The sequence below is a fragment of the Andrographis paniculata genome, unplaced genomic scaffold (assembly GCF_009805555.1).
Source record: "Andrographis paniculata isolate CXL003 unplaced genomic scaffold, ASM980555v1 Contig87END, whole genome shotgun sequence".
NCBI classification, from domain to species: Eukaryota; Viridiplantae; Streptophyta; class Magnoliopsida; order Lamiales; family Acanthaceae; genus Andrographis; species Andrographis paniculata.
The window spans coordinates 3448764-3471557 of record NW_026137625.1 but is presented as its reverse complement, the minus strand read 5'-3'; the positions used below and the strand labels follow the sequence as shown (position 1 = coordinate 3471557).

Sequence of the window (22794 nt, the reverse complement as noted above, 5' to 3'; positions counted from 1 at the left end):
GTCAACGTGACAAGTACAGTAAGTCTTATCGTTTAAAGAAAACAGAACTCGTAACAAGGATTCTATAGTTGAACTATCAAAAGGATCATTTCGATGTCTGCCCCGGCAGCAGACAACAGCGAATTCGCGACCCGACGTACGAATGCCGGTCAGGCCGTCCATCGGGACAGAGTAGGCGCCCCGAAAAACTCCTGCGCGGATTTTCGTGAATTTGTAGGCAGCAAAAATGGATTTCCAGAGATGCACGACGCGGCCAAAAATCGCGAACGACGACCTTGTCCGCCGCTCACGGACCCGTCACCCAGCCGTATGTTGCGAAAGAGGATTCGCGCACGGGCGTCGACGAACCCGCGTCAACGCGACAAGTACAGTAAGTCTTATCATTTAGAGAAAAGAGAACTCGTAACAACGATTCTATAGTGGAACCTGCGAAAGGAACATTGTCGATGTCTGCCCCGGCAGCAGACAACAGCGAATTCGTAACCCAACGTACGAACGCCGGCCAGGCCGTCCATCGAGACAGAGTGGGCGACCGTAAAACTTCTGCGCGGATTTTCGTGAATTTGTAGGTAGCAAAAATGAATTTCCAGCGATGCATATCGCGGCCAAAAATCGCGAACGATGACCTTGTCCGCCGCTCACGGACCCGTCGCCAAGCCGTATATTGCGAACGTGGATTCGCGCACGGGCGTCGACGAACCCGCGTCAACGCGACAAGTCCAGTAAGTCTTATCGTTTAAAGAAAACAGAACTCGTAACAAGGATTCTATAGTTGAACTATCAAAAGGATCATTTCGATGTCTACCCCGGCAGCAGACAACAGCGAATTCGCGACCCGACGTACGAATGCCGGTCAGGCCGTCCATCGGGACAGAGTAGGCGCCCCAAAAAACTCCTGCGCGGATTTTCGTGAATTTGTAGGCAGCAAAAATGGATTTCCAGAGATGCACGACGCGGCCAAAAATCACGAACGACGACCTTGTCCGCCGCTCACGGACCCGTCACCCAGCCGTATATTGCGAAAGAGGATTCGCGCACGGGCGTCGACGAACCCGCGTCAACGCGACAAGTACAGTAAGTCTTATCATTTAGAGAAAAGAGAACTCGTAACAACGATTCTATAGTGGAACCTGCAAAAGGAACATTGTCGATGTCTGCCCCGGCAGCAGACAACAGCGAATTCGTAACCCAACGTACGAACGCCGGCCAGGCCGTCCATCGAGACAGAGTGGGCGACCCAAAAAACTCCTGCGCGGATTTTCGTGAATTTGTAGGCAGCAAAAAAGGATTTCCTGCGATGCACTTCGCGGCAAAAAATCGCGAACGACGACCTTGTCCGACGCTCACGGACCCGTCGTCCAGCCGTATATTGCAAACGAGGATTCGCGCACTGGCGCCGACGAACCCGCTTCAACGCGACAAGTCCAGTAAGTCTTATCGTTTAAAGAAAACAGAACTCGTAGCAAGGATTCTATAGTTGAACTATTAAAAGGATCATTGTCGATGTCTGCCCCGGCAGCAGACAACAGCGAATTCGCAACCCGACGTACGAAAGCCGGTCAGGCCGTCCATCGAGACAGAGTGGGCATCCAAAAAAAATCCTGCGCGGATTTTCGTGAATTTGTAGGCAGCAAAAATGGATTTCCTGCGATGCACATCGCGGCCAAAAATCGCAAGCGACGACCTTGTCCGACGCTCACGGACCCGTCGTCCAGCCGTATATTGCGAAAGAGGATTCGCGCACGGGCGCCGACGAACCCGCGTCAACGCGACAACTCCAGTAAGTCTTATCGTTTAGAGAAAACAGAACTCGTGACAAGGATTCTATAGTTGAACTATCAAAAGGATCATTGTCGATGTCTGCCCCGGCAGCAGACAACAGCGAATTCGCGACCCGACATACGAATGCCGGTCAGGCCGTCCATCGAGACAGAGTGGGCGCCCAAAAAAAATCCTGCGCGGATTTTTGTGTATTTGTAGGCAGCAAAAAAGGATTTCCTGCGATGTTTGTCGCAGCCAAAAATCGCAAACGACGACCTTGTTCGCCATTCACGGACCCGTCGTCCAGTTGTATTGGGAACGAGCGTTCGCGCACGGGCGCCGACGAACCCGGGTCAACGCGAGAAGTCCAATAAGTCTTATCGTTTAGAGAAATGAGAACTCGTAACAAGGATTCTATAGTTGAACCTGCGAAAGGAACATTATCGATGTCTGCCCCGGCAGCAGACAACAGCGAATTCGTAACCCGACGTACGAACGCCGGTCAGGCCGTCCATCGAAACAGAGTGGGCGCCCCAAAAAACTCCTGCGCGGATTTTTGTGAATTTGTAGGCAGTAAAAATAGATTTCTTGCCATGCACGTCGCGGCCAAAAATCGCGAACGACGACCTTGTCCGCCACTCACGGACCCGTCGTCTAGCCGTATATTGCGAACGAGGATTCGCGCACGGCGCCGACGAACCCGCGTCAACGCGAGAAGTCCAGTAAATCTTATCGTTTAGTGAAAAGAGAACTTGTAAGAAGGATTCTATAGGTTAACCTGCGAAAGGATCATTGTCGATGTCTGCCCCGGCAGCAGACAACAGCGAATTCGCGACCCGACGTACGAATGCCGGTCAGGCCGTCCATCGAGACAGAGTGGGCGCCCCAAAAAACTCCTGCGCGGATTTTTGTGAATTTGTATGCAGCAAAAATGGATTTCCTACGATGCACGTCGCGGAAAAAAATCGCGAACGACGACCTTGTCCGCTGCTCACGGACCCGTCGTCCAACCGTATATTGCGAACGAGGATTCGCGCACGGGCGACAACGAACCCCCGTCAACGCGAGAAGTCTAGTAAATCTTATCGTTTAGAGAAAGAAAACTCGTAACAAGGATTCTAAAGTGGAACTTTCGAAAGAATCATTTTCGATGTCTGCCCCGACAGCTGACAACAGCGAATTCGCGACCCGACGTACGAATGCCGGTCAGGCTGTCCATATAGACAGAGTGGGCGCCCCAAAAAACTCCTGCGCGGATTTTTGTGAATTTGTAGGCAGCATAAATGGATTTCCTGCGATGCACGTCGCGGCCAAGAATCGTGAACGACGACCTTGTCCGCCGCTCACGGACCCATCGTCCAGCAGTATTGCGAACAAGGATTCGCGCACGGGCGCCGACGAACCCGCGTCAACGCGAGAAGTCCAGTAAGTCTTATCGATTAGAGAAAAGAGAACTCGTGACAAGGATTCTATAGTTGAACCTGCGAAAGGATCATTGTTGATGTCTGCCCCGGCAGAAGACAACAACGAATTCGCGACCCGACGTACGAATGCCGGTCAGGCCATCCATGGAGACATAGTGGGCGCCCCAAAAAACTCTTGCGCGGATTTTCGTGAATTTGTAGGCAGCGAAAATGGATTTCCTCCGATGCACGTCGCGGCCAAAAATCGCGAACGACGACCTTGTCCGCCGTTCACGGACCCGTCGTCCAGCCGTATTACGAACGAGTATTCGCGCACGGGCGCCAATGAACCCGCGTAAACGCGAGAAGTCCAGTAAGTCTTATCGATTAGAGAAAAGAGAACTCGTGACAAGGATTCTATAGTTGAACCTGCGAAAGGATCATTGTTGATGTCTGCCCCGGCAGAAGACAACAACGAATTCGCGACCCGACGTACGAATGCCGGTCAGGCCGTCCATGGAGACATAGTGGGCGCCCCAAAAAACTCTTGCGCGGATTTTCGTGAATTTGTAGGCAGCAAAAATAGATTTCCTCCGATGCACGTCGCGGCCAAAAATCGCGAACGACGACCTTGTCCGCCGTTCACGGACCCGACGTCCAGCCGTATTACGAACGAGTATTCGCGCACGGGCGCCAATGAACCCGCGTAAACGCGAGAAGTCCAGTAAGTCTTATCGATTAGAGAAAAGAGAACTCGTGACAAGGATTCTACAGTTGAACCTGCGAAAGGATCATTGTCGATGTCTGCCCCGGCAGCAGACAACAGCGAATTCGCGACCCGACGTACGAATGCCGATCAGGCCGTCCATCGAGGCGGAGTGGGCGCCCCAAAAAACACCTGCGCGGATTTTCGTGAATTTGTAGGCAGCAAAAATGGATTTCCTGCGATACACGTCGCGGCCCAAAATCGCGAACGACGACCTTGTCTGCCACTCACGGACCCGTTGTCCAGCCGTATATTGCGAACAAGCATTCCTGCACGGGCGCCGACGAACCCGCGTCAACACGAGAAGTCCAGTAAGTCTTATCGTTTAGTGAAAAGAGAACTTGTAAGAAGGATTCTATAGGTTAACCTGCGAAAGGATCATTGTCGATGTCTGCCCCGGCAGCAGACAACAGCGAATTCGCGACCCGATGTACGAATGCCGATCAAGCCGTCCATCGAGACAGAGTGGGCGCCCCAAAAAACTCCTGCGCGGATTTTTGTTAATTTGTATGCAGCAAAAATGGGTTTCCTGCGATGCACGTCGCGGCAAAAAATCGCGAACGACGACCTTGTCCGCTGCGCACGGACCCGTCGTCCAGCCGTATATTGCGAACGAGCATTCCCGCACGGGCGCCGACGAACCAGCGTCAACGCCAGAAGTCCAGTAAGTCTTATCATTTAGAGAAAATAGAACTTGTAAGAAGGATTCTATAGGTTAACCTACAAAAGGATAATTGTCGATATCTGCCCCGGCAGCAGACAACAGCGAATTCCGTACCCGACGTACGAATGCCGGTCAGGCCGTCCATCGAGACAGAGTGGGCGCCCCAAAAAACTCCTGCGCGGATTTTTGTGAATTTGTATGCAGCAAAAATGGATTTCCTACAATGCACGGCGCGGCAAAAAATCGCGAACGACGACCTTGTCCGCTGCTCACGGACCCGTCGTCCAGTCGTATATTGCGAACGAGGATTCGCGCACGGGCGACGACGAACCCCCGTCAACGCGAGAAGTCTAGTAAATCTTATCGTTTAGAGAAAGAAAACTCGTAACAAGGATTCTATAGTGGAACTTGCGAAAGAATCATTTTCGATGTCTGCCCCGATAGCTGACAACAGCGAATTCGCGACCCGACGTACGAATGCCGGTCAGGCTGTCCATCGAGACAGAGTGGGCTCCCCAAAAAACTCCTGCGCGGATTTTCGTGAATTTGTAGGCAGCACAAATGGATTTCCTGCGATGCACGTCGCGGCTAAGAATCGCGAACGACGACCTTGTCCGCCTCTCACGGACCCATCGTCCAGCCGTATATTACTAACAAGGATTCGCGTAGATGCGCCGACGAACCCGCGTCAACGCGAGAAGTCTAGTAAGTCTTATCCTTTAGAGAAAAGAGAACTCGTTACAAGGATTCTATAGTTGAACCTATGAAAGGATTATTGTCGATGTTTGCCCCGGCAGACAACAGCGAATTCGTGACCCGATGAACGAATGCCGCTCAGGCCGTCCATCGAGACAGAGTGGGCGCCCCAAAAAACTCCTGCGCGGATTTTCGTGAATTTGTAGGCAGCAAAAATAGATTTTCTGTGATGAACGTCGCGGCCAAAAATCGCAAAATGACGACCTTGTCCGCCGTTCACGAACCCGTTGTGCAGCCGTATTTTGCCTACGAGGATTCGCACACAGGCGCCGACGAAACCGCGTCATCGCGAGAAGTCCAACATGCCTTATCGTTTAGAGAAAAGAGAACTCATAACAAGGATTCTATTGATGAACCTGCGAAAGGATCATTGTCGATGTCTGCCCCGGCAGACAACAGCGAATTCGTGACCCGATGTACGAATGCTACTCAGGCTGTCCATCGAGACAGAGAGGGCGTCCGAAAAAACTCATGCACGGATTTTTTTGAATATGTAGGCACCAAAAAGGTATTCACTATGATGCACGCCGCAGCAAACAATCTCGAACGACGACCTTGTCCGCCGTTCATGGACCCGTCGTCCAACCGTATATTGCGAACGAGGATTCGCGCACAGGCGCCAACGAAACCGCATCATCGCAAGAAGTCCAAGAAGCCTTATCGTTAAGAGAAAAGAGAACTCGTAACAAGGATTCTATAGGTGAACCTGCGAAATGATCATTGTCAATGTCTGCCCCGGCAGACAATAGCGAATTTATGACCCGATGTACGAATGCCACTCAGGCCGTCGATCGAGACAGAGTGGGCGTCCAAAAAATCTCCTGCACGAATTTGCGTCAATATGTAGGTAGCAAAAAGGGATTTCCTGCGATGCACGTCGCGGCAAAAAATCGCGAAATGACGACCTTGTCCGCCGTTCATGGACCCGTTGTGCAGCCGTATATTGCGAACGAGGATTCGCGCACGGGCGCCGATGAAACCGCGTCATCGCGAGAAGTCCAACATGCCTTATCGTTTAGAGAAAAGAGAACTCGTAACAAGGATTCTATTGGTGAACCTGCGAAAGGATCATTGTAGATGTCTGCCCCGGCAGACAACAGCGAATTCGTGACCCGACATACGAATGCTGCTCAGGCCGTCCATCGAGACAGAGTGGGCGTCCCAAAAAACTCATGCACGGATTTTTGTGAATATGTAGGCAACAAAAAGGGATTTACTGTGATGCACGCCGCAGCAAACAATCTCGAACGACGACCTTGTCCGCCGTTCACGGACCCGTCGTCCAACCGTATATTGCGAACGAGGATTCGCGCACGGGCGCCGACGAAACCGCATCATCGCAAGAAGTCCAAGAAGCCTTATCGTTAGAGAAAAGAGAACTCGTAACAAGGATTCTATAGGTGAACCTGCGAAAGGATCATTGTCAATGTCTGCCCCGGCAGACAATAGCGAATTCGTGACCCGATGTACGAATGCCGCTCAGGTCGTCCATCGAGACAGAGTGGGTGTCCGAAAAAACTCATTCACGTATTTTTGTGCATATGTAGGCATCAAAAAGGGATTTCCTGCGATGCACGTTGCAGCCAAAATTTGTGAACGACGACCTTGTCCGCCGTTCACGGACCCGTCGTCCAGCCGTATATTGCGAACAAGGATTCGCGCACAGGCGCCGACGAACCCGCATCATCGCGAGAAGTCCAACAAGCCTTATCGTTTAGAGAGAAGAGAACTCGTAACAAGGATTCTATAGATGAACCTGCGAAAGGATCATTGTTGATGTCTGCCCCGGCAGACAACAGCGAATTTGTTACCCGACGTACAAATGCCGCTCAGGCCATCCATCGAGACAGAGTGGGCGTCCGAAAAATCTCCTGCACGGATTTTCATGAATATGTAGGTAGCAAAAAGGAAGTTCTTGCAATGCATGTCGTGGCCAAAAGTCGCAAAACGATGACCTTGTCCGCCGTTCATGGACCCGTCATTGAGCCGTATATTGCGAACGAGAATTCGCGCACGGGCGCCAACGAAACTGCGTCATCGCGAGAAGTCCAACAAGCCGTATCGTTTAGAAAAAAGAGAACTTATAAAAAGGATACTATAGGTGAACCTGCGAAAGGATCATTGTCGATGTCTGCCCCGGCAGAAAACAGCGAATTCGTGACCCGACGTACGAATGCCGCTCAGGCCGTCCATCGCGAGTAAAGGCTGAATTAGGTTTGTTCATACCGAGATATCGGCGCACATTTGCGGACAACCAAGTAGGATCCATAGGTAAAGACACCATGTAGTCCTCCACCGTCTTCCGATCGTACACTAGCTTTGTGGTTGCCTTGGTTCGGGCGGCTCTCTTCTTCTTTTTCTTCGGAGCACTAGGGCCTTCAGCAGGAGCTGCCCGTTTCTTCCTGGGGGCGGTTGCAAGATGAGGAGGACCCAAAGCAAGGACTGGAGGGAAAGTGAGTTTTCCCAACAGTTGGTCGGAAGGAGGGGCCACCACAGCCCAAGTAGACGACCACCAGGATGGAAAGGCCTCAACCGAATGGGGGTTTCGGCGGAAAGGGAGGTAGGAGTTGGATGTAAGATAAGAAGAACGTTGGGAGAGATAAGGCAAAATTAAGGTAAGGATCACTCGCCCGTCGGGATTTTGGGTTATTAAATATGGTTGGGTGAGCGGACCCGGGGGACCTTGGCAGCAGCCGAACTGCTGGGACAAAAACTGGGGTTGATAATTAAGAGTATAAAAAGATTTGTGATTTTTCTTGTCGAATCTCTGACTGGAAAAAAGAGATCGAGGTTTGAGAGCTAAATCCCAGGAATAAGGATAGGTCGGGTGAGGTAAAGGATCAGGGTATGGATAAGGGTAATTTGTATCCGGGTAGGGCTAGAATAGCTCAGTGTCATATTGTACGTAAGTCTCATAAACAAAATATTTGGAATTGATACGATCCTCCAAAAGAATAGCAGTAATTACGGAGTCGGATGGGTGGAGTGTTGAAGAGTTCTGAGTCAGTTGGGAAAGGGCTAACCCTAGAGACCTCTGAGGGTTCGAGGATACAGGTAGCCGACCCAAAAAGTCTTTTGGAAAATAGACTCGCAGCCAAAGCTCTAAAAACCAATAAGAGCCAGAGGCGGCCGTGTCTGCCCTTTTGGTGTCTAGAAGGCGGACACTGACTCTGGATAAACCCTCGTATAAGTTGGCCAAAAAGAGAATTCCTGATGAACAAAATCGGCCATTGGCCAGGTGAATGGCTAAGTCTAATTGAGAGGTCAAAACTGATTTAGAGTGAGATAGAATTATGTATCTGTAAAAGATACAGGGATAAATCAAAATTCAAATAAATATACGTAAAATTTACCAAGCGAAAGAACTTACATACCTGCACAGCCAGAACAAAAGAAATGCGGTGTGCTCCAGGGCGGTCGCAGGGGAACCATCCGTGCCTTGATGTTGGATGACAAAATTGGTCCAGCCCTTGTCTTTCTCAGTGGTACGGGCAAGCGACCAGTCTTTATGGTTGGTCGCCGATTCCTGACCATCCAGCAAGCCCAACACTGGATCGTCACCCACAATGGGGAGATGGGCGACCATAGCCACAATCCATTAAGGTTGGGCTCATTGGACCACAAGGGAGAAAAAAAAACGTCCAGTTGCGCATTCCAGAAGGCCGCCATGACCATAAGGACTTTATCGTGAAGATATAGGGGTTGGGTGGAGAGAAAAATGGCCTTGTGCCTCCCCTCTCGTCTCCATTGCTCGCCAAAGGTGGGAGATAGCCTGGAATACCAAGAACGAAAGGCCTTTTTCGGATCTGTAAGATGAGTCTTGATGTGGTCATTAACGCGTTCAGGTTTGAAATCTGGATTGTTGATGGCCAAGGGAGTGATTTGAGAAATGATACTCCTCATGCGAGAAGCGTTTTTAGAAGTAGTGCAATAGGGGCGCAAAGTTGGGGTAAGAACAGCAGAGAAAACAAAGGGAATTTCTGGGTTAGAACCATCAAAAGGCAGAGCGGGGACGTATTGGTTGGCCATGATCACAGCAGGATGAAGCTTGAGTGAGAGAAGAAAGAGTGTAGCAAGAGGAGAAAGTAATTGAAAAACGGAAGGCGTAAGGAAGAAGACGAAAGTTGAGGGGTTTTAAGTGAGATTTTTCGCAAACCCCGCGATTGGACAACGTAATAATGAATAGACTCCCTAAAAACGTCACATCTCACATTAATCGAGAAGTGACGGTAGGGAGTCGGGCAGGAGAAGGCAAATTGTTATATATTAAAAATAGTTTAGGGTTTTATTGGGCTTATAAATGGATTATAACGTTTGGGCCCACGGATAAACCCAAAAAGAAAGTGGGTCTTCAAACACCCATTGAGGGAAACGGTCAGCCAGTCGGTAGCTTGGTTGGTCGGTTGGTTAGTCGGTAGCCCGCCTGGTCGGCTGGCCAATCGGTAGCCTGTCTGGTCGGCTGGTCAATCAGTAGCCCGTCTAGTCGGCTAGTTTGTCCGCAGTCTGTCTGGTCGGCTGGTCAATCAGTAGCCCGTCTAGTCGGCTAGTTTGTCCGCAATCTGTCTGGTCGGCTGGTCAATCAGTAGTCTGCCTGGTCGGCTGGTTTGTCCACAGTCGGTCTAGTCGTTTGGTTAGTTGGTAGCATGGAATACAACCGAAGAACGGTTCTTCAGGCGATTGCAACCGCGATGTGGTTTTTGTTAGTTATAACCATGAGACGGTTCCTCATGAGAGTTACAACCGACTGCGCACACGATCCGATAATTGACTTGAAGGGCATATAACAGGCAACTCGTGTCCGGCAAAGGACATCTTCAATCAGTATCAATTTCAGTGAAATTCGCTTTAGAGATCATCCTTTTTATCTTTCAGTATTTATTGCTTTTTGTTTCTTACATTTCGTACTATATCTAGGGATTTACGAATCCAGATATTATTGTAGTGAAATTCGAATTAATTTCGGATTTTCCTTTTTATTGATCAAAATAACATCAGCAATTGTGATATAGTGTTTCATCATTAACGAAATTTTTTAAGTATACAATGTTGTAATTTGTCATTTAAATGAGTACATCCTAAAATCGAATCATAATTGTTATCAACTAAAACGAAAAGACAAAATACAAAGCAAATCCTTAATTATAATTGTCTCCGTTGAGGTATTATGTTTCATTAACAATTGTTTGTACTTTTATATTTGTTATTTTGCACTTTGAATAATATTTACTTCATTATGTATTGGACACTTCTTTAACAAACCACATTCAAACACATTATTGTGAAATGCGGACATAACTTCATACATTTATCAAGTTTGAAATCATGTAACGTTCAGACTGTATTCAAAGCATCAACTGGCCAAGCTATAAACTCAACTTTTATAAAAATTAATATATATTGATTATAATTAAATAAAAATTTTATTTATTTACAAAACTTTTATTCTCTATAAAAATAATATTTATATTATATATTTTTTACTGGAATATAATTTTTAAAATATTTAAATATATATTTTAATATTTTTAATTATATACATTAAATTATATTAGAACTATTAGTGTTAAGAATTTTGGATTTTAACTAGTCTCTCGCTAAATAAAATAAATTGGTTAAACTTATCGTCAAAACCCATATATCATTTATCTTTTTCTTAAATCAATTTTATTTTTATATAAAGTATTATTGGATAAATCTTAAAAATTTGAAAATAAATTCACAATAATTAATATTATTAATTGTATAAAAATAATAAAATAATATCATAATTTATTATTATTAATTACCTAAATATTATTTTTAATATATAATATAAATATCGATTATCTATTTTCAATTATCTTTGGACTAATAGAGTATGATAATGTAGTAATATATTTAATTATAAATACATAAGTTTTATGAAATATATAAACTTTATTCAAAACTTTTGCCCTATATCAAAACATCACAGGTGACCGGACATCCAGAGCCGCCGCCTTCACTGCACAGGTTGTCCTTTTCATTTCTTCCTCTTTCGTACCCTGTTCCTTATTTCTTCTTTTTTTTTCCTTTTTCTTTCTTCTTCATCCGTGCTCCCTGCCGCTCCTTCCATCACCGGTGAGATTAATATATATGTTTAAAAAAAAAAAAATTGAACTGCCGGTTGAAATCAACGGTTTATAGGCAATTCCGGTTCAAACCCAAACCGCCGGTTGGAACCGATTGAACACAGCTAATTACCACTTTGGGGCAGAAAGGTAATATTTCCAATCGAAAGGGGAGATTATCGTCATTCTCCAAATCAAAATTGTCTCATTAAGGCTACGGGTGTCTCATGTTCTTCTCGTTACTATTCTTCCGTTTGCTCCAAAATCCCAAATTCGTATTTATAATGTCCTCTGCCCTAATTGGCGCTTCAAAACCCTAGCGCAGTTTCTGATCTTGGCGCAGTTGTCATGACTGAAACCAAAACGATGGAGAATCCGAACAATTCCATCGACGTCGAGTTCAAGGAAGAGGAACTGACCGAATTGCCCGTGAAAGAGACGTCTCCCAAATTTGGATTTGCTTACGCCCCCGATGGTAAGGACTAGTTTCGATGATCATATTTCTAAGTGTGGCGCTCCCAAACGGGCGAATGAATTTGACGCTGGTCTGTAATTTTGTTACTATTTTGGTGTAATTCGGTGCGCAGTCACTTCGGCAGTGATTAAGTGTTGATTGTGTTTGATTCTCCGCATTACTTGCTATACACCTTTTTATTTTTGTTATCTTTTAGTTTTTTTTTATCGTGAATGTGTGTTTGTTTGGGGGATTGGATTGGATGTACCCCGAATCATCAAATCAAACACCTATTTTTCATTTTCTATATTATACTAAAAATTAATTTTATATTCAAAACATCACATCAATCACCGCCAATTTATATCACATCATACAACTATTCAAATTCAAAATTTTTTCTATTCAAATTCCAACTCAAAATCCAAACCCCCGAACAAACACACCCTATAGCATGATTGTTAGATTTATATATTCTCCCCCAGTGGAGTTGAAAGGGACCTTATTTTAAAGCTTATGACAACAATCAACTGTTGTTTAGAAGTGTAGTTATGCTTTGATCTTGCGAATTATGGTTAGTGTAGGGGAAAGAGATGAAGGCATTGAGTGTAGTTCGTTAGCTTGTATGGTTGCCACTTGCCCAAACAGTAAAGAGTTTCGGTTGGTTTGGAAGTCAGTTACGTCAGACATTATAGCAATCTTACTTGGAAGTTTGTGTAGTCGACATTATAGCAATCTTACTTGGAAGTTCGTGAAGTCGGTATTATAGCAAATTTGTCTCCGAAGTTAATATAGTCAATATTATAGCAATTTATTAAATGATTATTTATTAATTGTCCCTCTTTGAAAATTGCTTGGCCAGCTTAGGAAATATCTAAAATGATTCAAAGTTCATGAATCGCATAGTTATTTTATTATTTCGGGTGCATTATAAATTACTTCATTTGCCATCTGGAATCTGTTTTGGAGCATGTTAACTGGAATTTTCAAGATTCGAAATCAGTATCTTGTTTTCTAGTGGAGCACTGTAGTCCATTTTCTTGCTAGTTTCTTGAAACAAATACGTGTTACGATATTATGCATTTTCATTTCAACTACCCTGAAATTTATTATGTATTACATGTGCTAGTTTCTGGAACTGAGATGGAGTATCAGGAGAATGAAACTGGAGTATGTCGCAGTGATCCAGCCGACACTGGTTACAATCATGATAGTGCCAGTTCATTTTCTCTTATCAATAACAATGATTTTGCTGACATGCCTGACCTAAGTCATGTTCTGCACAATGGTTTTAAAAACCATGGGCAAGCTGTGGACACCAAATTTGATGTTATTCAATCTGGAAGTGGTTTTGGTATAGCAGAACTCAAGTCCAGCCTTGATCACACTGTGCGGTTGGAAGACCGCCTGAATCATGCCATTCTAGAAGCTCCCTGCAATGTAGTCTATTTTTAGCTACTTAATGACACAGTCGTTTCCATAAAACAAATTTATCTTGAATCTGGTTTATATATTCCAAACAATGTTCAGGAAATGTCTGTTCGTGCGGCCTCAGATGCTGAAGAGAGCATGGGCAAGGAATCTCCGTCTGGTGCCACAAGTATAATTGACTTGTCAATGTTTTTTGCTTCATCTAGCATTGTAGTCACCCCAACCCCAAGAAAGCTGATCATTTCTGTTGTGCTGTTTCAGCTTCCTTTGATGGACCAACTTCCCGTAATTACTTTAGTGGCATGGACATGGTAACTTCTTTTGCCTTTTTTTTTTTTTCAGTTTTAGTTTGTTTGCTAATTTTTTAATTGTTTATCATTTCTCTGAAATACCTTTACACCAAAACTTCCTCTCTTGAATATGCAAAAATATTCAAGATTGAAGCATTATTCAATTGTCATCTCTATTAAATTCTAAATTCAAATATACATATGAAAGCATGCTCACAACTAATATATAAGTGCCTTTTAAAAACTAACCATATAATCCTTTTGATCTGGAACCTTCGCTGTAGTTTTCCTGAATTCAACCTAAACAATTCATATTCGACATTATTAAGGAAGATTTAATTATTAGGTTGCGATATAGTGTTTCATGCTTGACATTATTAACGATTTTTTTTTATAGGTTGTGATACAATGCTTTAATTTGTCATGACGCATCATTTAAATGTGTGCCTCCTAAAATCAAATCATCTGATCATTTCGATGTGGAAACTCCTCTGGTAGTTTTGCTGACTCAGACTGCTGTGTTTTTTGCTTGATATCACTTAACAAAAATTTAAAACTGTTAGTTCAACATACATTATCCATAATGTCATTTTTACACTTCACAGTATATATATATATATATATAATGTTGAAACACATTCATACGTAGTTTCAAATTTCTCCTTCCTAGGACTGAAGAAAGTTAAAAGAAGCATAACCATGTTCTTGCCTTTTATGTCTGAATTTGCGCAGATAATTGGAGTTATATACAATAAGGTAGTAGCCGATACTTTAGTTAGTTTCAACTTCTGTGTTGAATGTGAACATTAGCAGGGCAACAGATATCTATGCCCTTGTATTTTTCTGATCCTTCATTCTCTGAGTGCATGTTAAAACATTTTCTGAAACATGACCTTGAAGTATTTCTTTGAAGTCAGAATCTGTGATCATCACAGAGAAAAAGCTTCCAGTACTAATAGTTCAGAAAAACTATTATGAAAATTCCTGTGGAAGTTAAGCTTTCCTAGAACTTCTTGAATTATTTTATGTATTTACTTTTTGTGATTGAGGATTTGCTGATTGATCACAGCTGCTGTCTGCCTGCTCACTAGTCTTTTTGAATTGGCAGGAAGGAGAAAGTGCTGGAGTTGTTCTCTCTACAGATTATCTAGAATATTGTGACGCCCGTCTTTTGGATTGTGTTGTGAGTTTTTCTATAAGTTCTGTTGAAGTTAGGGGTAAAACTGCCTATAGAGAGGAAGGAACCTTCCATATTGACATAGATGATATTGTCAAAATAGAGTCTGAGTGGAGTGCTCGGGTAAATAAATCTTACTGCTTGATCAAAGTTTCGTTTGTTCTCAAGCATGAAACTTTAAAGAGACACTGTCATTGATGACTTTTATTCAGTGTGAAACAGGAACCATAAATATCCATTTCATTTTAAAATATGAAGCAGAAGACAATGTTGCTTTCGATGCCACAGGTTGGTTGGTCTCATTTCTTTTAGTGCTTTTTCTTCTCGTTGTACACGGATTTCCAGTTATTCTTGTTGTCTTTAATTGAAGTCTTCATGGTTTATTTATTTATTTTAATTTTCTCATGTTATAATTGGGGACTTGTCCAATTCAACAAGGTGTTTAGTAAAGAACGCATATTACCCATCCTGTAAAGAACTCTTATTATGGAGCTCCTGTAATCAGCCACACCAGATAGCCTGGGCTGGCGACCGCCTATTTGTGTATACACCTGCTGCCCGAAGCACTGGCCTGCACTGCAGGCTAAGCTAAGCCTACTTTGAGCCTTAAGTGTGCAGACCTGTCCTTGTTGTGGTGGGTGTAGGCATGAATGGGCAGTGGCCCAGTCCCCCGGGCAGTCTAACCAATTTTGGTGGATTTGTAACACAATAACACATTCTTTTCAGAATATTCAATTTGCACCACATTTTGGTTTTTGTTAGTATATGTTAGGTCAGCATTTATAATTCATTCGTGCTTATGCTATTTGGAAATGTTCGTTACATTTTATTTTGCATTGAATTGTGAATTTAATGTAAGTGACATTTTCAATGTTGCATATCTATTTTTATTGCTATTGTGGATAGTTTGTATTGCTACTAACAAATGAAACTTATTTCTGTGATGCTCCACACATAACAGGTCTTCAGAAGTTGAAATTTCTGATTTCTGACTGTGACTGGTGTAAGAAACAAGAAGCAATTGAGTCTCTGAATGTCAGATACAGAGCTCTATGGAATGTTCTACTTGAGTGAGTCATTGCATGTGCTTGCATATAATACTTATATATGTTTACTTGTGAGGTTATGCTTGGTCACCCACTTTATTTCATGTTCGGTTCTCTATAACTTAATGTTAGACAATGATATCTGAGTGCCTCTACAGTGCGCCCCCCCCCCCCCCATCTGCATATATTAAATTTAGTCATCTTGTTAATGATTGCATTTGTTGGTTAATAGAGAAGTAAGAAAAACAAGGTTAAATGTTTGTCGATATTTCTTCTGATTCGCAACATAGAATTGGTGAGCTTGAAATTCATTATTTAATTTGTTTTTTTGAAAATCATTGTTTGTAATGGAAAAGAAAGATTCCATTTGCACTTTGTTTTCTATACAAAATATCATTTGTATAGCCTATATGCTTTCTTTTGAATGGTGATAATATGTTGGTGCTATGATTTTGATAGTTTTATCTTGATGTGATATTTCTTTGATTTCATCTTAAGCACTAGATTGGAAGATTGCTTACCACCATCTGAAGGAGACACGGCTGTACCTGCAGGAAGCTATTTTCCAAAGTGAGTAAAACTATTCTCTTTGTTGCTGAGTTTTCATACTCTCCACAAGACATCACTGCCCATGAATTTTAATGGTGTTTGGTGGACTAGGAGTACCTCAAAATGTTTTCTGATGTGAAAAACCATAAAAAGCCGAGTATTTTTGTGCAGAGCCTGGAAAAGACTATTTATTATGAAGACAAGTTACCTCTATTGGCTGTTCAATTTCAATGTAAACTAAGGTATTCCAAATTTTACAGATTTGATACACATTTTGAAGACGTGATTTATCCCAAAGGTGACCCTGATGCTGTCTCCATAAGTAAGAGAGATGTAGACCTCCTACTGCCAGATACATTTGTCAATGATACAATCATAGATTTCTACATCAAGTGAGTGTTTACTGCCTGTTTGGTTTTCTTCATTTTCAACTTTGAGCCAACTTTAGCTTCATGGCATTTATGTAATGTGCTTACGGATAAAGCATTGTGCTTAATTCAGAACCTATTTCTGGGGTGTTTAACTATAGTGGTTGTGTATCCGAAATTGGAAGTTTCTTGTTATCCTGAATACATTATCGTATTGATGCCTCATGTAATTAGTGCAGGAAAGGGGCTGGGGTGTATAAAAGGCCTTCTGTTTTGATATGTTTGGACAAAAGATCTAATTTAATAAAGAAATTGGGGTTGTTGGGAGAAAATAACTATACTTGTTTTCTTGTTTATCTAATTTGTTTCCTCCTGAATCCTGATACATCTTGACGATTAATTATAGAAACATGCGTCCTTTGTGCTTTTGGCAAATGATATTGGCTTGGTAGAATTAAGTCCTAGATATATGGTTATTTGTTTTGTAGTAATTGTTGGCTGTGTTCTGCTGTTATTTTTTTTCCTTAACTGTATAACATGAAAACTTCTCATTATAACAGACATCTGAAAACGAGACAAAATGAAGAGGAGAGGACTAAGTACCACTTCTTTAATAGTTTTTTCTTTCGAAAGTTGGCTGACATGGACAAAGATCCATGTAGTGCTTTTGATGGCAAGGCAGCATTCCAGCGTGTTCGTAAATGGACTAGAAAAGTAAACTTACTTGAGAAGGATTTCATTTTTATTCCTGTCAACTACAAGTAAGAAGTTAAATCCTCTGAAGTTATTTGGTTGATTTTCTGAATGCTTAACCCTTGGTATCAAGACACGGACAGTGGTAACTTACTATGCAATGGTATGACAGTTACCATTGGAGTCTTATCGTTATTTGTTACTTCGGTGAGATTGCCAACTATGAAGGTAATTCATATTCAGCATGTGCACTATATCAGAAATGATGTTCTCCTTCTTGACAATTCTTACTTGGTATGTGTTAGATGTTGAGGGTAGGAAATCTGCAAGAGTTCCCTGTATATTGCATATGGACTCTTTCAGAGGAAGTCATATTGGACTCAAAGATCTTATGCAGAGGTACGGAAATGTGTGTTTTTTTATAGTTTGAACCTTTATACGGCTCTTTAAGTTCTAATGCTGATGCCTAAGATTTCTAAAAAATCAAATTAAGCCACAGTCCGATAAATTAATTGCATCTTTTGTTTCATCAAAGGACAAGCAAAGGGACAATCCTCTTTCAATTTCTTATTGTTGCAGTGACCACATGTTAGATACGTTTCATGGATGCATTTAATCTGTAGAATTTTTTATGATAGTCCTGAACTAGTGAAAATGATGAGTGATTTTTTATGTTGATGTTCAACATGTTTGTTAATGAAGTTGTTGATAGTGTATATATTATTTCAAGTTTCAAGTATTTTACTGCTTCTCTTTTGAAAACTTGACTTGGATTATATATCATGAAATAACAGTTATTTATGGGAGGAGTGGAAAGAACGGCAGAAAGGATCATCTGATGATTTGTATTCAAAATTTAGGAACTTAAAGTTTGTTCCTCTTGAGGTAAGCATATTTCAGATGCCATGGTTTACGATTCCAGTTTCCACAGGTAGATTCATAAAATCATTCAAAACTAACACAAAATCTTCTAGAGGAGTCGTAGATTTTTTGAGCACCTGTAATTACTTTTGAAAAAAAGGTGCTTTTAGTCTATCCAAAGGATTTAAAATGCGACTTACTCATTTATCTATCATCTTCTATGGTTGGTTCCCAGATAGTAATATGAGAGCAGTTTTTAAGAACAGCATCGGCTTTTCGCTTCATTCTTAACGAGCACTGGATTGATAACAGTGGGATAACAGGCCATGAGTTTTTCGCGATTGTTGGCTGCATTTTCTCTGTCCAGAACCTAAAATGGCATTTACTTTATATACGTTCTGTGTTGGGATTCAATAAAGTATCTTTTCGATTAAAAACTGCTAGCGTTACCACTTCAGGCAATATATAAATATCTGTTTTGCTGTTGCTCTCTGCAGATTCCTCAACAGCCGAACTTATTTGATTGCGGCCTTTTCTTGCTTCACTATGTAGAGCGTTTTCTGGAGGAAGTTCCTGCGAACTTCAGCATTTACAAGGTTACCTCATCGTCCAGCTTTGTAAGTATCCTGCTTTTCCCGTACAAATCTTACAGACTTCTCGAAGTATAACCACATACTGCTACTACCCCCTTTTCTTGGTAATATGGTATCTTCTCTTGCATTCAATTTCCTTATGTTCTGAAATAGCTATCGTTAATCTAAAATAATCGTCATTGGGGAAAGAGGCAACAGTGATAACATATACATATATCTTTGTTCTTGGACAATACTTTCTTGTTTATTATCTATGATATCTTAAAGTTTAATGCTTACTACTAAGCCTCTGCATTTTCAGCTCCAAGAAAACTGGTTTCCTCCCGGTGATGCTTCCCTGAAGCGTACGCAGATAGAGAAATTGATTAGCGATCTCCTTGATCCTCACTCCGAGAATTGTACTCCGTCTGGTGGCAGTAGCTTGCATTCTGTCTCCGAATGCCCTAACATTACCGATAACTATGAGAATGGTGGTGGCTTTTCAATGAACATCGCTCCTTTGAGTGATTGCCACAAGAACTCGCTACATCCAATTGGGCAGGGAATCGAGATGACTTTGTTGCCCTCTTCATCCGCGAGAAACAACCTATGTACAACGACATCTGGATTGGTTCTAAAGGATTTGTTTGCGCAGACATCTGCTTCAGAATCTCTTAGCAACGCACACTGGGAATCTTTGGAGACCAAACCATCTTCACTTTTCGATTTTAAAGGACACAGTCTTCCATTAGAGGTACGTCAAATCTCGTCTCTCAAATTACCTCTGATACGCCTAAGTTTATCTTTTGTGACTTGTCTCTAATCTGCTTGAGATTTGAAATCTGTATTAAATTTCAATGCTCATCTGGTTACGATTCCCCCATCATAACCGCGGGTGGTGTTCTTCTACAGGCGAAGGTGGAAGCTAACGAGTGCTTCATACAAACAGAACTCCCCGAACCCGTCTTTCAGCATCTCGACAGTATCGCCCCAGAAGAACATGCCTTTGCTTACACATGTGGTGATTTTGAAACAGAGCCAATCCACGAACCTACACAGGAGAATATCGACACTTCTGTAACATCAGGTTGCAGCTCTACAACACATTTTTGATCATTATAGACTTCTAAAAAGTAACTCTCTAATACATGATCATCATATGCAGGAGAACTGCTTAATTCTGTTGAAACAAACGACTGTGTTGGAATGTCTATCTTACTAGGTAGTGACCCCACCATTACCTTCTCCCCAAATAACTCGCCCGAGCCTCGCCAGGAAGCTAACCATCTACCCATGCCTGCCTTCACTTCAGACATCGACGTGCCGGATAATTCACAGTCGAAAACTCCAACTCATACAGTATCCCTGAAGCATCCCCGCTCGCCTTCCCCGTTCGGAAACAATGGTCTTGACCATGAACTTGCAGCGAAGAAGATGCGTCTGACACCCCTCGACGACCAGTGCGGCGAAGTCACTACCAGTTCATCCAAAGACCTGACTTTGTGAAGTAAGCAGTTGTTGGTGAATATGATTTGCCCTTCACATCTTTAATTTTATTTTAGTATTACTATTATATATACATATTTTTTCTTTCAACTCTTGATGCCCTTTAGGAACTGGTAGGTGTCTAACTGGAGATGGTTCATTGCTAGATTATTAATATTATTATGATGACTTTTTAGATTTTGAGGGCAGATTTGAAAGGTTTTCTGGTCACTTGTTTTGTAAATTGGGGCTATCGTTTGGAATTTTATGTGTAATATAATATATATATATATATGTATGTATGTATGCATGTATGTATGTATGTATATATTGTGTGTGCGTGTGTTAAGGCTCGTTTTGGTGTAGTAGGGGACCTTTATTTGTGTTAAGCCTTTTGGAAGTGTGTTTGTTTTCTTAGATAATTTGAATGAGTATTTATTTTATTTTTTTTTTAATGTGAAATATGAGAAATTGTATATGGAATATAAAAATAATAAACGGAGAGATATATTAATATTTTTTTGAGAAAAACTTGTGGAAAAAAATAAAATTGAAGAATACATCGGAAGTCTCTGATTAGAATGTGGAGTTTTATTGTGGCTTATTTTATTTTTGTATTTAATTCAAATTTGAGTGTTTATTTGTGTTTTTGGTCATTTGAGGTTTGCAAATTTTGAGTTGAAAATGGGTGCTTAGTGTTATGAATGAAAAAATATGTTTTGTGAAAGAGAATGAGAATAATGAATAATACAAATGAGAAAGAAAGTATAAGTGTGTATATATATACATATATATATATAACTTGGGTTAGAATAATTTTGAATAATATCTTTTTCCTGAAAAATATAAATATGAACGTTTATTAATATATTAATATGATATATATCATTCACTAATAAAAAAAATTTAATAATTTAGTTTAAAATATTATTTTTTATATTATCAATACAGTATATAATTATATAATATTATTTAAATTTAAATAAAATTTTACAGAACAAACTGAATATACACCGTATTTTAGTTGGAAAATGTATTATAAAAGTTGCATAGTAAATTCAATACATAAATAAAATAAAATAGTAGCATTAGTTCATTGTGATCTTTTAACAAACTTTTCAGAATTTTTATTATTTTTTAAATAAATATCATATCAAATATTTATTTTTTATTTTTTATATTATATTAAAAATTAATTTAAATTTTAACTCTTAAAATCTTAATTTAAAATTCAAACTCTAAACAAGCTCGCCCTAAGTTTGTTTAGTTATACTTTAAAGGTGTGTTTGTTTGGGGGTTTGGATTTTAAGTTGAGATTTGAATAGTACAAATTTTGAATTTGAATAGTAAAAATTTTGAATTTGAATAGTTGTATGATGTGATATAAATAGATGTTGATGTGATGTTTTGAATGTAAAATTAATTTTTAGTATAATATAAAAAATAAAAAATAGGGGTTTTGATTTGATGTTTTGGGGAAAAAAAATTTGATGAATAATGTAAATCCAATCCAAATCCTCCAAACAAACACACCCTAAATTTAAATTAACATCATGCGGTCCAAAAATAAGGCTAAGCAATAGAGGCTTTATTCAAATGTGCTACTAACATTTAATATAGTCTCAGTTCTATTATGTTTTGATAAATAATTTTAAGGCTGTATAAAATAAGTGAGAGGATACGTTGCATGTTACTCACTCCGTTCTGCATCTCATGTCATTTTTTTTTTTTTAATGATTTATATTATAAATTAATTATTTTTACTAATATATTTTTAATTATTTACTAATTATACTTATTTTAAATTTTCGTGTTTACGGTGAACAAGAATGATTTAGATTATTGTCTATTTTGATAAGCCTGGGCGTGATAAAACATCAAAACTTAACACTTCAATCAAGAAATAGCCTCTGGAAATGCAAGAACTATTCTATCCCACTTTTGTGTTTTTTTTCTTTATTAGGGCATGAGACTTATTATGCTATAAGTAATAAAATATGAAATTAAAAATATAAAATAAATAAAATACAAATAAAAATTATTTATATGTTTGTAAATAAAATATGAAATTAAAAATATAAAATAAATAAAATACAAATAAAAATTATTTGTATGTTTGTCAAATCAGTGTCACTTGACTTTATATACTAGCATATTTTTTAATTAAATTATTTATATTTTATTATCTATTTCTTAATATATAAAATAAAAATGATTTACCTATTGGTGTTGTGTTGATGGATACACGAATAATTTTTAATTTTAGTTTTTATTTATTTTTTATTTTATTTTTTTATATTTTAAAATAAAAATTATAAAATAAAAATTATGCAGATGACAGACACATGTTAGTTACGTGATTGACCTAACCAACATGTGTCCACCGGCATACTATGTATATGTCACGTAGGCATCGGGATTAAATATAT

The 22794-nt window shown here is 40.7% G+C and overlaps 1 protein-coding gene across 3 annotated transcripts; it reads left to right on the top strand.

The window, feature by feature from the left end:
- Positions 1–11519: 11519 nt before the first annotated feature.
- Positions 11520–20660, top strand: LOC127242624 (probable ubiquitin-like-specific protease 2B). Of its 3 annotated transcripts, XM_051262232.1 has the most exons (18): positions 11520–11914; positions 13023–13333; positions 13424–13493; positions 13586–13635; positions 14723–14914; positions 15004–15079; positions 15753–15861; positions 16336–16407; positions 16647–16778; positions 17315–17515; positions 17620–17675; positions 17753–17846; positions 18242–18332; positions 18806–18925; positions 19203–19634; positions 19793–19967; positions 20046–20102; positions 20193–20660. In XM_051262232.1, exons 1-18 carry the CDS (start codon positions 11788–11790, stop codon positions 20384–20386), a joined length of 2559 nt encoding a protein of 852 aa, XP_051118189.1. In that variant the 5' UTR covers positions 11520–11787; the 3' UTR covers positions 20387–20660. The 3 variants fall into 3 exon arrangements, with proteins under 3 accessions (XP_051118189.1, XP_051118188.1, XP_051118187.1); XM_051262231.1 differs by having other exon boundaries at positions 11532–11914; positions 16342–16407; positions 20046–20660; XM_051262230.1 differs by having other exon boundaries at positions 11534–11914; positions 20046–20660.
- Positions 20661–22794: the final 2134 nt, after the last annotated feature.